Source organism: Melopsittacus undulatus, chromosome 2, assembly GCF_012275295.1.
Source record: "Melopsittacus undulatus isolate bMelUnd1 chromosome 2, bMelUnd1.mat.Z, whole genome shotgun sequence".
NCBI lineage: Eukaryota > Metazoa > Chordata > Aves > Psittaciformes > Psittaculidae > Melopsittacus > Melopsittacus undulatus.
Genome location: NC_047528.1, coordinates 58,358,749 through 58,374,843, shown reverse-complemented (window position 1 = coordinate 58,374,843; position 16,095 = coordinate 58,358,749). Strand labels below are relative to the sequence as shown.

General features: G+C 37.8%; 1 protein-coding gene across 1 annotated transcript in view; it reads left to right on the top strand.

Moving 5' to 3' along the window:
- Nucleotides 1-15,603, top strand: part of IRS2 (insulin receptor substrate 2) — a 28,867-nt gene extending 13,264 nt beyond the window's left edge. The window contains exon 2 of the mRNA XM_034074323.1: nt 13,220-15,603. Within this exon, the coding sequence (XP_033930214.1) occupies nt 13,220-13,224 (5 nt within the window). The 3' untranslated portion in view covers nt 13,225-15,603. The remainder of the gene's footprint in view (nt 1-13,219) is intronic.
- Nucleotides 15,604-16,095: the final 492 nt, after the last annotated feature.

Here is a 16,095-nt window from a genome sequence, read left to right as displayed (position 1 = left end):
CCCTCTGATGTTACAGAATTGGTGCTCATGACTTTAACAACAGTTACAGAGAAATGACTGTATGGTGGAACATTAGGAATAAATATATATATACACATAGATATATGATGCATAGGTACAGAATACTTGAGAGAACTGAGCATAAACTTAAAACGGTTAGCACATAAGACTTTATAATCCCAACAGTGTGGCAGTTACTCTCACAGGTACCAGTGAGAGATTCTAACATGTATCAATGAATGCTAAGATAATACTGCATTTTGGGTATCTAAGAAAGGTAACTTACTACACTGTTCTATTTCAGTACCTAAATGTCAAGATAGGCTTTTAACTTTTACCATATCTGGTGTATTTTTAAATAAATAGTGGATTGCATGGGTTCTAAATAAATAAATTGGTAGTGTTGAGTGTTAGCCAATAGGATGATTTCCATATACAAGTGTACCACTGTATTTTAGCACTGTGGCTTCTGGTCCAGGTCCTCACTCTTTTATTTTTATTTATTTTTTTTTTTTCTGTTAGTAGGAACATTCAAGTGACAGCGAACTGAAAGCTTTGCAGTATATGGTAACATGAGATTGTTATTTAAAAAGTAAATCAGAACTCGATAGAGAAATAGCTTTGATTTGAACCAATGAACTAGAATTCCATCCCCAGGAAATAAATTGATGTGCTTTTATTTTCATAGATATATACTTGACTATGCTAGAAAGTGGAAACAGTAGACTTGGATCTTGAATCATGAGTGAGCACAGCCAAACTGGTGTGCTTGAATGCAGAGGGAGCTGGCCTGTGCTATGAGTGAGCTATGTAGGATGTTTAGGTCTCACACTGCTGTTTGATGACTTGTAAGAGGTCATTCAGAGAATCTTCTGCAAGTCTGAAATTATTCCCCAAGTCTCGAGTTTGCTTTATCAGTCACGAACATGTCAAGCTTTAGTTTGCCATACTGGCCATGAGGATGCTATGTTGTTGTATTAACAGAAAATACTGCAACATTTTCTGTTCCTCTCACTCCTTGGTAGATGTTTCCACTTCCTTTGTACTCATAGATTGGCTGTTGTTGCTTTTACAAGTTGATAACATTTCAACTGTACCATTTTAAATATATATATATTGAGAGTTATTTACATGATAATTCTGGTCATAAAGACTCAAGCTTGTATTCTACGTAATTTTACTTTGCCAAATAATATAATTGCATCGATTTTTACTAATAATTTCCATATCGTTATAGCACAGATTACTCTGTTTTCTTTCCCTAAGTATAGGAGAAGCAGAATGCTGAAGGTTTGTTCAGAATATTTTTGTTTGTCTGTTTGTTGTTTTGTTACTCTTTGTAAATAAAAAAATAAATAAAAATCCAACCACCACCCCCCCCAAAAAAAAAAACAACCACTAACCAAAAAACAACCAAAACCCCCCCCAAGCCACACCAAAACAAAACCCAGACCCAAATAAAAACCCACAAAAAAGGTGCCTGGGACTTAAGAACATGTACCTTGGAAATAGCAAACTCTTGGGTATTGATGCGTAGGAGACAACTTTAGCCTCTCCACTGTAGAGACTCTACCTTGAGTGGAATGAAGCGTATACATCTTGTCCTTAGTCAAGTATCTTAACTCTGAAGATGTTCTTGCTATTTCCTATTAGTTTGTTTTAAACACCAGCCCATTTGTCAGGCACTCATTTTTATTTTAGCTTGTCGTCTTGGGGCATTTTCCCATCCATTTTGTAAAGGGCTACCTGAGGAGCCAACTCTTCTCCATTCCACTGTGGAAGCAAAGTTCTATTAAGTTCTGCTGAAGATGGCAAAACAATAGACAAGTCTTTTATTGAAACTGTATGTTACATTTCTAATTTGCAATCTTTCAGGTTTTTTACCATGTAAACCTATTGTTTTATTGGACTATGAAATGGCTTTATCTTACTCATTGGTGCAACTGTGGGTTTGTGTTTATGTATGTGAACCTGCCGAAGAAACATTTCACGCTTTGGTATGTCTCAAAATATAAACTTGTTATTTGCATCAGCTACAGACAAAGCTGATTCTTACCTGGAAGAAGGGAATGAATTGTATTTGATCAGTTAAAAATAGCACTGTACTAAAAAGAATTATATTTGGTAGTTGCCAGTAAATTCAGGAGCAAGAATCACTTGTCCAAATTCCATGTTTTAGTTTAGGAAAAGCACTGGAAATAAATGCTACCCATATTAGTACAGGATGTAGCATAGTGGGGCTTTGACTGTAACTGTCTGAGTGAACAACATTACTATTTGTCCTTTAAGTCTAAAATTCTGTTTCTTCACTGAATCAGATGGTACTGGTGGTGGGTTTTTTTTCTCCTAGTATGTGTATTTCTCCTGGTATATCTGGTAGCACCTTTCTTAAACTTCTTTTCTGCTTCTGTAATATGGTAAATTTAAATTTGACAGAAGTTTCCAAGATTTTTCATAGCAGCTGTGAGATGCTAATAAGGATTCTTGGAACCATTTCTCTTTTCTCATGGATTGTCTTAGGTCCCATTTTGGGCCATTTGTGACCACGTAATATCTTTCTGGAATAGTAATAATGAATTACTTCAATTAATTTTTTCAATGTACTTTAATTAAAAATAGCTACTGGATATAGGGACCTCTGATACAGTATTAAGTAGTCCATGGACTATAATTTGGAAAGCTGTAATGTAGAGGAACATTTACAGCTTGTTCATACTGGGTTTATTTTGTATGCGTTTTACGGAAAAGGTTAAGTAATTGCCCTAGTCTTGTTCTTGCGGTATAGGAAAGCGTATCTGTGGTCTCCTGTCTCATAGGTTGAATTCGGATTGTTTTGTTGTTTTTTTTTTACTTGACATTTCTCTTTTTTCTTTTTTTTTTTTATTTGGAACTTGGAGAGGCTGGGGCATCAAAGTGGAACACAGTCAAAGTAGTTATGCCTTTTATTAACGCCTCAAATTGGTTGACTGGTTGGTTTTTCCTTCTCACAAATAGGCATCTTGTGATTGCTACAGAAAAGTTTCAGTAGGATTTTGTAGCATAGATGGGATGGGATTGTTTCCAAGCCAAGGGAGTGTATTCCAGCGTAGGCCATTTATCCTTGTTTTTCCTAATAGGTTTTGTGGAATTCGTCTGTGCTGGGCTCCTATTTTGGTCTGATGGACACAAGAGTGGAATTAAAAGGCAGAAATATCTTCATCTGATGCTGCAGGACTTCAAAATCTTAGGGGACCTTAATGTAGATGTTCTGAGTGAAGCTGCTTAATGCCTTTTGTGTTGCAAATTCCAGCTCTAGTGTTGTCAGTGTGTTCTGAGGGTCCATTTTCCTGGTTTAGATTCCCACATGTGGTGGGATTTTTTTTTTGTCTAGCCAGTGTTCTTGCACCTTATGTAGAACTGAGAGGTTTGGCCCAGTCTGTAGACATCTCATTTTAGTAGCCTACTGAAACAGTCCTCTTAAAAATCTGGCTTCCATAAGTAGTCACTGGAAGGATACAGGTGTCTTTTAAGCATCGAAGAGGCGGGTTAAAGACAGACTTTGAGATTGGTGCAAACTTGGCTTCCCTGGCTATAGAGGAGCCTATACACTTGGGATAAATGAAACACCTAATTTTCAGAGGTGTGTGGCTTATGAGATCAAACTTTTTGTGGAATCTATTGTAAGCAGAAGGACTTGAAGTGAGATTGATACTCATGTGTGGATTAGCTGATGTAGCTAAGTATTCCTGCCTGACCTGGACTGTACTCTAGTTAGTTGATGAGGTATTGTGCTTGTTCAGTAAATGTAAAATTAAAAGGGATTTGTGTTTTCTCTAGCTATGCAGCTGCTGCACTGTTAACTGAATGCTTTTCATTATATTTTCTGGTCAGTCACAATATGTGAAATACACAACAGTATCAGGGCCTTAGCATTTGGAGGCAAACGTGGGCTTTAAAGCCACAGATGCACTGGGCAAAGATGGCTTAGGCAAATATTGGTATTTTGCAAAGTATTTCTTCATGCATGTTGTCTGCAATCTTTTCTTCTCCATTCTTTGCAGAACATCCTTCCTGAACAGCATCTTTGCTTTATAAAGCCTCACCTACTGCACAATATCCCACAGGAAGTTATATAGTTCCTTAATGCAGTGCCCTGAAGAGCTTATCACACTCATTGGAGATGTCCTAAGCAGCTTTAAAGAGCTGGGTTACTGGCAAGAGGAGAAAAATACACATAGGTCTTTATGTACTGGAAAATATCCCTGAAGTCTAGGGGAAATCTCTGCTGCACATCATGGGACTAGAGCCAAACTCTTACAAGTGACAAAGATGTTTTTTCATCTGTTTTATAGAAACAGTCCCAGTAACATTATTGACTTTCAGAAAGATGTGACAGTGTCAGTTGCGTAGTTGTTTGGTCAGATATATTTCTATAAGTAACATGTATATGAGGTACTGATGAGCGTTTTCAAGGAAATTGTCATTGGTTGCTTATAAACATATTTATTGGCAACAAATCACGGGAGCCATAAAACAAAACAAAGACACCTGTGTGAGGAGAGTACTTGGGAGAGGAAGGCAAAACAGAACTGGTGAAACAGTAGAGTACAGCTCTGTGTAAATATTTACTGAGAGCTCTTGTAATTACAGAATAAAGTGCATTCTGCCCTGGAGTTAGCAATACTGCATATAAATGATAGTAATTTTTTGGTCTTTTTTCTTAAAATCTCTGCAGTTTTGAGAAAAGTGCTGTGAAAGGACACCGTACTCTGACAACAAAGTATCCTTCATATTTAATAATATTTTATTTTCCTAGGAGAAGGTAACATTTTGTACTGCCAGTATCACTGCTGAAAAAAAATGAATAAATGCTGTTTTCTAAACTGAGATTTAGTGCAACTGATTTCCCATCAAAGTGTTACAAGTGTTTTCAGGTAACATGCAGCGTAGTTTTGCTTCTTCCCAGAGCCCTGCAGGAACTGCTGGCCAGCTGTACAGGGCTTTTCATCCCAGTTTTGCAGGGTTGTATAGAAATGCTTGGGCACTGTGTTTTCGAGCCTTTCCATTGTGCTTTCGGGTTGTAGATAAGAAATGTCCCTATGGGGGAACTGCAGTTCCTGCTGCTGTGTGTCTCAGTATATAAAGAAAGGACAGCATTTGATGATACATGGACTAAGTCTTAACTGTACATGGGAAGTAAGAATTCAGCTTTGTTGGGAGCACTAAACTAACATGTGGCAGGTTCAGAACAAGGAGAAGGAAATAATTCTTCTTGCAGCCTGTAGTTGAAGGGAGGTGAAGTGCAGGAGGTCCTTAATAGGTAAATCATTAGAAACTAGATGAGAATCTGGGGAAGCATCTCAGTATGCTTGTCTTGGTTTTTATAGTCTTGCTTAAGCAGCTGCTTCTTTGACCCACTTTCAGAGGAAACTGTATTAGAGACTTTAGCCTGCTTCAGTGCTGCCATTTTTTGCTGTATTCCCCATTTTACTAAACAATTTGGGGAAGGTTAAGGGGATGGTGATGTCTTTTTATCACAATACATGAAGTTTGCAACCTATTACCTAGCTTCATCTTCCCTTCTCTCCTTTATAACTGACTGATTCACAGTCAGCACACAATGGTGCAAATACAAAAGATTGCTAGAAAAGCATTGACATAAATTGAAAATCATCCTTTAAAAACCTTTTTCTATCTTACTGTCAGATGCTTATAGTTTTAAGTGGGGTGTGACAAGAAGAGAAAGCAGCAGGGAAAAGATTGCTTTCCTCTTAGCCTGTCTAGGCTTTCTTTTCTGTGTCTTCACTCCCCATGTATTTTTTCTGTGAGAAGAAGCATCTCTCGACAGTTCTCCTAACTTGAAAGTCCAAAAGCTGCAGCAGGCAGCCTAATGCTTTGTGTGTGACCATCCAGTGGGCTTAGATGCCAGGTTAGATGCAAAAGTGAACTTATGTAATGCCAGGGGTGTTTCAGTGTTCTTGGTAAGCAGCCTGAAAGTCAGTTTGCAAAACAGGCAGGTAGCTGACTGTGAAAGTTGACGAGAACCTTGTGTTTTAAGACATTTCTGGAGGATAAATGTCTTCCTCTAGAACAGATGAATGCTCCAGTCTCCATAAAGACTCTGTAAATCTGAAACCTGTTTTGATATTAGGTGCCTAAGCACTTTTGGCAATGATGGAGGCAGGGATCAGTCTTTCAAAGAAAGCCTGAATGAAGTGTTTCTGTTCCCTTGCTCACAATATTTATGTGGCTAGAGCACTCACCCAGGACTGGCCAGCATTGCCTGGCTGAAAAAAGTCTCAATTCTCTTTCCCCCCTTCCCCATTCCTAGTGTGTCTTAGCCATATATTCTTTGGTAGAGTTATTTAGTTCTTTCTTGCTGAAGCTGTTTTCATGGAATAATTAGATATCCACTGTAATGAAAAGGGAGAATGGACATGACTTCCCACAACTTACATGAGTCCTTTTCCCTGTTCCCATGAATATTTGAATTTTTAATATGCATAATTCTTCAATTTGATCACTGGAAGAAATTGCTTTTTCTCCTCAGTGAGAGAGAAAATGCTTTTAAGCTCTTTGAGAGCACTTTAACATTACATGTTCAGGCATGTGGATGGAGGTAACCTAGTGGCTCAGTAAAAGCCATTGGACTTTGGTATTGGCCACTGATACCTAGAACGGCAGCCAGGTTCTCACATGTGGAGCTAACCAGAAGAATGATTATACTTCCCCCACCATTACCTTTCTGAAATGGGTCCACCAACACTGATAGCTTTTCAGTGTGCAGTTATGTGAGCTCTTCTTTGTCAGACCTTGTTGCCTTTGTTAATGATTATTGATACATATTAGAAGAGGGACAGATATGCCTGTGATATCCCAGTTCAGCAAACTTTAAAGCAGCTGTAAAGGTGTGTGAAAAGATTTCATCCCTGCTTCTAAAATTAGTACCAAGTTACACCTCAGAGGCTTTGTGATCTTTCATAACTTGTAAACTTGTAAGACTGAATTTCATAACTTATTCATCTGAGCCTAATGTGAAATAGAGCAGAAAAAATGTTGCTTAGAAGTGCCTGTTTCTTCTCCTTGGCTATAAAGAGCTAGAATGACTAGTTCCTAGGGTGAGTGGGTCAGAGATGCAGAGATACACACTGGGGCTGGCAGAAGTTAGCTGAGTATTGCCTAGTTTATGCTGCAGGGGCAGACAAGCTAATTCAGTTGTTTTTGTTGTGTCTCTGAAGATGAGGTTGGTAGATCCTTCAGTGTATTAGTCACCAATCCCTTCCTCCCTTGCCCTTCATCACTTGTAAGGTGACCATGTTGTTTTGAGAAAAAATTGTCTCTTAAGCAACTTCCAGCCTCACTTTGTATGCAAAATAATGTTGCTGGAGTTTGGGTATTGCTGTCAGTCTGTTACTGGGAAGAGCTTATTCTCTCAGTCATGTGGTGGAAGGAGGTGTAAAAATGAAGCCAGCTGCCTAATAGAGGCCACATTTGCAGTGTTGGGTTTTGAATCTGCACTTACAAAGGAATGGTGTGATGGGTGTAAGGTGGGAGGCAATTCCAGTTGCATGATAAGAACGTGACTTCTTGTTCCACAGTGGTTAAATCCTGTGCATGTGAACTGTTGAGTGGCTCTCTGGCTGACTGCCACAGACTAAGCTTTTCAGTCGCAAATTTTCTATATAGTTTCCACATCTGCTTCTGCTTGTGCATTTCTGTCCCTCTTATAAACTCCCAGTGGAAGACCAAAAGGACTGAGCATTTTTTTTTTCTAGTATTTTGTTCACTCTTGGAAAACAGCTTGGTTTTGTTTAATTGCATTTAGTGGTTTTGAATGGTTGTATACCCAATTTGCAAAAGGAGAGGATAAGTGAACAAATTTCAGATATTACTATACTGAGGGTTTTTTTGTCTAATTTATTTTATCCCTAATCATGGGATTAAATCATCTTTGCAAACTTGTTTAATAGTAGACAGTGGCTGTAGCTCTGAAATTAAGAGATATAATAGCAATTGTATTAAATTAATCCTGGAAAAATGAGCATGTCTAGTTTCTTAATTTTAAATTTGAAGTGCCTATTTTTATTATAATTGATATGGGAAATGTATTTCTGGACTGGCACTTTAGCTATAAATTCATTATAATGACATTAGTAAGTTAAATCCTTTATTTTCCACCTAATTACATTTTAATGTTTAGTTATTCATACTACAAAATCTTAAGAAGCTTGACAAAGTGATATGAAACACAAATTATATCAAATTCTGAAATCAACTAAGCATAGCCCTCATAGTTGTCTGTACTTCTACTGTAGACTCAGCTGCTTAAACTCTAGTGTAAGTATTGCAGGTAAAAGAAGTGTTAGTTGTGTAAATATATAGTATCAAGTACAGATTACTTTGATCTTTCAGTACCTATGGATAGAAGTTGATATTCATTATAAATTGTGGAGATTTTCTGTGCCATCAGATGAACATTTTAGACTCTCATGCATATGCTAGGGCAAAAAAAGAAAAAGAAGTACTTGCAGGTGCTGACATGTACCATCTTTTTCTAGATAATCTAGTGGTTTGTTTCCCGCAGTAGAAAAGAGTATCTTTCCCCATGGTTATCTTTATGCAATTCAAGATGTTAAGATTTTTTAACTATTTGGCTCAAGAGGTTAAAGTACTGTCAAGCTCATTTTAATATAGAGAACTGTGCCCACAAAATCCCTATTTTACTACTTTAAAGAAATTCAGTGATTTTTATTTCTTTTAGTGTCAGTCATGAAGAATGTATGTTGACCCAATTCTTGCTTTCCTAAATTCATAAGCCACCAGAGACCTATTTAAATAACATTGTGTACTGTTTCTTAGTGGAAGAACATACCAGAAGAGCCTAGTTACTTGGGGCAGCATGTCTGCAATTATGATCAACCATGACTTGTTTAAAAATATAATAACAACATGTCTTTTTCCTTTCACAGTTTAATTTGTTTTTCCCATCAAATGTGGAATCATTTACTTTGGATGGATATTATTCATAGTCTTTGTAAACTGTTAGAGCACACTATGCTTTCCTGCGAAGTGTTGGTAAAGTGAATGCTTAAGTTGATTGAAACCTTTTCCCATGATGATGGTCAAGCTCAGCTTTATTTGGTATGAGCAGTCCTGCTGCACAGAGCTCGGTTTCCTTGGAATTACTTACGGAAAGTCGTAGCTCAGCACATGAATTCTGCTATCTTTAGCAGGGTTACCTATGTGCTTGATGTTAAGTACAGTATTCATTAAATTGCTTAATGAGAGTCAGAGCCAGGTCAGGATTTGGCTCCTACTGTACACCTCCCCAGTAACATGCCAGGGAGCCGGTGCACTGCATTTGCACTGGAGTGCTTGGCCAAATTTATGACCTTATAATGTGCATGTGTGCATCCCACAGTCCCTCCTGTAAAGAAGCCCTTAGAGATTGCAGTTCAGACAATCTCCTGTTGTTGTTGGTGCCAGGTCGGCATGGGTTTTTCACCGTGGGACCCATGCTGTCCCTCCTCACCCTCTGCCCCTTCTGCTTGCCTCCATGCTCTGCTTATTTGCTCGAGGCATAGGGAAGGTCCTGCTGAGGTGCAGGGTTACAACCTGGTCAGGTACTTGTAAGCCCATCTCCTGCAGGGTGCCAGGTACAATGCACAGAGCTGGAGGGTAGGGAAAGCAGAGCAGCTTTCTGATGGGGGGACATTTGTCTTTGCCCAGCCAGCTGCCTCACCCAGGACCCTGCATCTCTTCCTGAGGGAGGTGGCAGGAAGTAATTACTTTTCCCTATAGGTGGAATTCAGTTCCTTGGGCTGTGCCGTCTAATGGCCTGTCATTATGCCCATGGATGTACATGTTGTTAACCTCCAGATTCAGTTGTGTCAATAGGATTTATCTTCTAGGAAAAGTTAGTTGGTGGAATCAGAGCCTTGGTTGATTTGGCAGGCAGCATGGGGGAAGGGAAACAAAGGGACAAAGCCGCCAAGTGATTTTCCTGAAGTCAGGGCAGAAGCCTGTGGCAGAGCTCGGGTTTCTGCCTGAGTCCAGTGCCTGATCTGCTCTGGCAGTCAGTGGGATAAATTTGCTGGTTATGAATAACCACCAATGTGTTTTGTCGTGTACTGTCTGTCTGCTTGTTAGCAGAAGAGAATTATTTTTAGGAATTAAGAAAATTTTTATTCATTGCTTACTGACTTTGAAAATTAATAAGCAGACTTGATCTTCTTTAATTGACTAACCATTGTATTCTCTTTACAGAATGTTTAACAAGTCTTTGAGTACTTAGTAGTTTCCTAGCAATTTGTGTGTGTGTTTATGTATTCCCCAAGAAGCACTGGTTCAATTGGATGACTTCAAGTAGTTTTGGGAACTCAGTAGTGATCATGGATGCTTTTCTGTATAAAGCTCAAAACCAAAAGGAAACTTGAGTATTGTCACATGGACTTTGTATTTTGATTTGTGTGTGCCCATGGACAATGAGGTTATCAAAAAACATATTCATATCCTGTAGGAATTTTATTTAGTTCATGGGTAAAGACAATGTATTGGTAGTGTGACTTGTGTAAGTGGAATATTGACCTGAGACTTGAAATAAGTAAAAGATACTAATCACTGAAGCAAAACTTAACAGCAGTATTGATTTCTTGTTTGTTTAGTTTTTGTTTGGTTTTTTTTGAGGTTGGTTTTTTTTGGGGGGGGGGGTGTTTGGTTGTTGTTTGGTTGTTTTTGGTTTTTTTAATTATTCACTTTAACGTGGAACTTGCGGTTTATTTCTTGCAAGTAGGCTTCCTCTGAATCTGTCATTGCTATTATGTGGATCAAGTGGTAGCAGCAGTTATTTTTACTTTCTTAATTCAAAGCTTATTCAAAACCTGATTCAGAGTTTATTGAAGTCAGGAGAAAATGTTTCATTATTGAAAACTGTGTTTTGGGTTTTGAGTTCTAGGTCAGCATTAGAGACTCACTGGATGATTTGTTTATTGCATCATAGGCACTTAGGCTTGTGCCCACAGTCCCATTGTCAACTACAAAACCCTGTGAACCGAGTTTGTAAGTGCTTTGAAGCATCAGCCACTTCACTTGCTCCAGTTTAATTCTGGCTGGAAAGTACCTGTTGTGCTGTAAGAACAATGGCAGGTTTACTCAGTTGCTAATAATCCTCCCTGATGACTGCCCTGGGCTGACATACTTCTGGAAACATGCTTGTTTGTGTTTGCATGTACAAAAACATCTTCCTCTGATTCCCTACCCGAAATATGGGGGTTTTGTTTGTTTGTTTGTTTGTTTGTTTGGGTTTTGGTTTTTTTTCTTTTTAACTTTATTTCGCTTTTGCTATCATGTGGCCACTTCTGAGAACCTAAATTTAGTTGTCAGGTTGGTATCCATTTGGAGAAGGAAAGCGGTGACACAGTCAGCATGTATTTTTAAAGGCTCACTTGTTTGCCTATGTGATACATTTATACTGCTTCCCTGAACAAAAGTTGAAACAAAGTGATTTGTTACCTAGCTCTTTCTCAAATGAGGGGTCTCTGCTTCTTTTGCAGGGGCATCCATCTTGCCAAATGTTCTTGCGCACAGCCTTACTGAATGGTTATGGCAGTTTTGGGGCTCCCTTGATTGCATTGTAAGCCAGTTCAAGTTTTTAATCTGAAACACCCCCAGCTCAAACAATGAAAGCTCATTTTCTGAAGATTAAAGGATAGATTTGACTTGGTGTTTGATCAGAAAAGTGGCAGCAAATAAATGGCAACGATAGGTGCAACGAGATGTCTTTTCGGTCTCCTTTTGGCAAACTATTAATTTATTTCAAGCTGTGTCATGAAATAAAATTCTAAGTAATATCCTAATTATCTGATCATGGAGTGGCTCCAATTGATTCCAGCAGGACTAATTCCTTAAGTAAACCATAACTCTGAGGGATTCAGTGGCAGTTTAGCAATTTTCAACTCTATGCCAAGATATGTCAACCTGTGTTTTTGTGTAGACTTGAAGGAAAAGCCTTTGTATTGGTTTATCAGAGACTTACATGGATTGAAACTTGCACGCATAAGCACTATGCTTACTTTGACATCCAGGTTTTATATATATGATTTATTTTGGTTTTATGGTCCCAAAGATACTAAAAATACACAAGAATACTGAGTAACTGTATCAGTACATTCAAAATAAATGGGTTACGTACTTTACAGACTTTATTGAGTAACAATGTTAGTTCCCATAATGTTTCAAATAATTTTTAAGGAAACCTGTGTAGTATATCTTCAACCATAATCTTCATCTAACTTGTAAACTTGGGGACAACAACATACAACAAAAAATATTGCTATGAACTATTATGTGAACTAGACATTGTCTATAACGTATAGTGTGAACGTAATGTACGAGCCTGATGTTGTATTGGAATTTATCACTTAGCATCTTTTGAAATGAGGTGTCGGTGTTTTGTCATGTAAAATGTACAGTCATGGTGTTCTGTTCACTACTGTTTGTGCATTGCTCTTTCCATATAGTATATCAGACAGGAAACATCTACACCATAAGCAACATGCTGAGAAGATTTTGATAATTTTTTTAATGACTGAGTTGTGAGTTCATCAGTATAATAATGTCCCCTTATGGTGGTAGCACATGCTATCCATTAATACTTTGCCGTAAAATATCATGGAAGGAGTGAGCTGCATTCTTTAAATTCCTTCCATTTGCACACCTATCCACTTTTGTACTTCTGAAATAAAAGTTATTTAGTAAATCACATAGGTCAGTTGGAGAGGGTTCCTTCTGTACTTTGCTTATAGGTTTTTAGACCATATAGTGTTAGTTTTAAGGTCTGGGAATAGACAGCTGACTAAAAACCAGTTGATTTTGTGCCTGCTTTCTGCAACCCCTTTTCTTTTCCACAGGTGTAAACAGTGATGGTCACAACTTGAACTGGGGGGTGGGGGGTGGTGGTTATGTTGTGTTTCCTAACCAGTTGTATCTCTCATGGTTTGCTGGTCTGAAGAGCCACAGCCAAAAAGTTCCAAAAAAAGGAGGTGGTGTTGGATTGGGGAGTACACTTCTGTAATATCTTATTTTGTAAACCAATATAAAAGCAGTTATTGCATAGCTTCCACCTCCCTTCCCCATGAAACCCATTCTAAATATTCTCCCTATGGTATTTTTGGTGTTTCTAAGTTGTAAATATGATTTTTTTTTTCAGCTTTTATTGACTTTCTTTCGTTTTTCTTTTCAGATTGAAGGAGTTAGTTTTCACACCATGACCTCAAACAACTGAGTACAACATTCAAGGAAGCTGCTTGGCATATACCTTTTTGTTTGTTTGTCTTGGGTTTTTTGTTTTGATTTGGTTTTTGTAACTGAAGCTGCTTAAGGTTTACTTTTCATTGTTGTTGTTATTGTTGGTCGGGACAGTTGCTTAACTGTTGTGGACTAAACTTCAACAAACCTGGGAGGAAGGGAGAGCAACTCGCCTAACTTATTACCTGTCCATGGCATCTATGGTATCATTTTGCTGCTGTTGTGACAGAAGTTGGAGATGCTTTTTAGCTCATAGGAACTTTTCTGCTGGCCTCTTTAACTAATAGCCAATGCCTTCATTTCTTTTTTCTGCAAAGATAAACTGTATTTATTCTTCGGCATATTAGGGGATTCTGTAACACCTGCTGAAGCAGTAAGATCTGGTATTTACTGGCATAATTTCAAGCCTACCACTGTACTACCTCAGTTCAAAGTAAAGCCGGATTTACAGTGTTGGTGTATGACAGGATCTCTTTTATCTCTATGCTGAGTCTCTCAAGAATGGTCGTCAGCCTTACTGAACTTGCAACGCGTACAGCTGCTGCTGTTGGGTTGTGAATCACTAGCTGCAGGGTTTACTCCTCAGACAAAGCCTAACCAGGGCACTGGAAAGTCTAAAATGGGATGAAACTCTGTGGATCAGACTTGGACAGAGGATTCAGAGTAGTAAAAAAAAAATAAATAAAAATATATAAAATGTATAACAAGCAACGTAAGTTAAAAACGTCCAGCTGTATTGGGGGTATCTCTCTGTACCTTTGACACACTTGTTTAATCCTCTCTATGTAGGTGTTTATGTAGGTACTTCAGATTGCAAAAGCCTTTACTCCTATTTACAAGCTTTTGTCAGCTAACCCTGTTCTTAGCTGCATTTCTTGTAACCAAAAATCCACATAAGCATGCTAGGAATGCAGGGATGATAATGGGCATCGGGCAGATTCAAGCGCTAATATTAACACAGTATTATCTTGCCATTTAGAAAGTCCTGATATTTGCCTTTTACCAGGAAAGCACCATTGTAGCTGCAGGTGTTATTACAGGGAAGAAGAACCACTGCAGTCACTTATCCTGAGTTCTTTTCAAGGCTACCTTGAAAATCCAAATGATGTGGCAGCTACTATCACAACTGTCACATACAACTGTTGCACCAGACTAGCAGAATGTCATGCCACCTTGTTTCTCCTTTGATAAATTTATTTGTATACATGTTAAGGGTACCTCCCCAGTGCCTGCTCTGATAGACATGTAAGTATTACTAAGTTATGAGTTGGGTGAGACTTTTTTTGCTTTAAATCATTGTGCTAGGTGGAACCTGTACTTCACTGTTAACAATGCATTATCTTTTGGGAATTTTTATTTCTGAGGAAGATGAGAGTCAATGTCTAACAGGTGTAATGAATGGCAGTGTGGTCTTCCTGCTTACATGCTGAATTTTTAGAAGTGAGGATTGTATTACAAGACAAAGATGAATGTAAACTAATTCCTTCCCTACCCCATGGCACACTTCATTTTTCAGTGTAATTTTTTGGGGTCTTAAATCACAGCAATGCATAGGCTTATACAATATTGGATCTAAAATCAATTTAAATATCTTATCTGTTTGATTTTTTTTTTAATAATAATACTATAAATGGTTCTAAGACATTCTAAAATGCTGCTTTTTCAAGTCTGGAACTACAAAAAAAAATCAAATACCTTTGGCATTTTCTGTCTGATTTCCCCCATAGCACTGAGTGTGGTACCTGCTGAATTCAATGTTCTAAACTTCTATTTTGAAGTAGCCCTCTGTACCAATTAAGTAATCATGCCACTAAAACGAATGGCTAAAATGCATACAGCAACTTCAAAACAAAAACTTGACAATATAGTCAATTCTTCTCTATCCTGTATATTTCACAAAGGCATATGCAATACTTACATTCTTAATTTAGTTTACAGAATGGAACCAAAATGTATAAATGTTATGTTTGCTAAAACTTCACAATGTATATTGGGTCTTTGTACATTTTGCCTGACTTACCTTAAATTTAAAATATTTTTTGCTATATAACCTTAACAGTTATTAAGCAGTGTTTTCTTTTGGGGTACGCATTGTTTCTGGATATCAAGATGTTAAATATATTTCTTGCTATTGTGATATGACAAGAGACTTAACTTATCTTGCTGTGTCTTCCAATGTACACGCTGTATATAAGGATAAATGTGATGCTGCTGGAGACCAGAATAAATGGAACTAGAGTAGTGTATTGTATTTAGTCTGTATTGATCATGGATGCTCTCCTTAATAGCCATATGCAATAAAATACATTATTTATGAAAGGAGTAAAGTATTTCTGTGCTTGTTTTCTCCAGGGGTAGGGTGATTTTTCTGGTTGTTTACATAAAATCAGTTTATTCTCTTCTTAACAGGAACATGTTTTCTCTGAACAAATCTTACTGCTCTGCAAATACTTACCTGCTTTCCTTTTAACATTTGTAACACGTGAAAAGTTATGAAATAAATTTCAATCTTGTTTAATAATAAAAAATTAGTATTTTAAAGCAGGGTTTGTGTATTTCAGAAAATAACTAGGAGCAGAGTTTGGTCTTAATTTAATTTTAAAAACTTAATTTTTAATTCCAGTTTTAAAAGTGGATAGAAGATCATAGGAGTCCTCATGGCAGCCTATTTTGTGGGAACAGACTTGGCATATACATGCTGTATGGTCACACTGGTACAAGATGAATGGGAGCCTCTGTTTAGGTATCTTCATCTGCTGGCTTGTGTGCAGGGCCTCCAGGGTGCAGTCATAGATACCATAGGGTCACCAT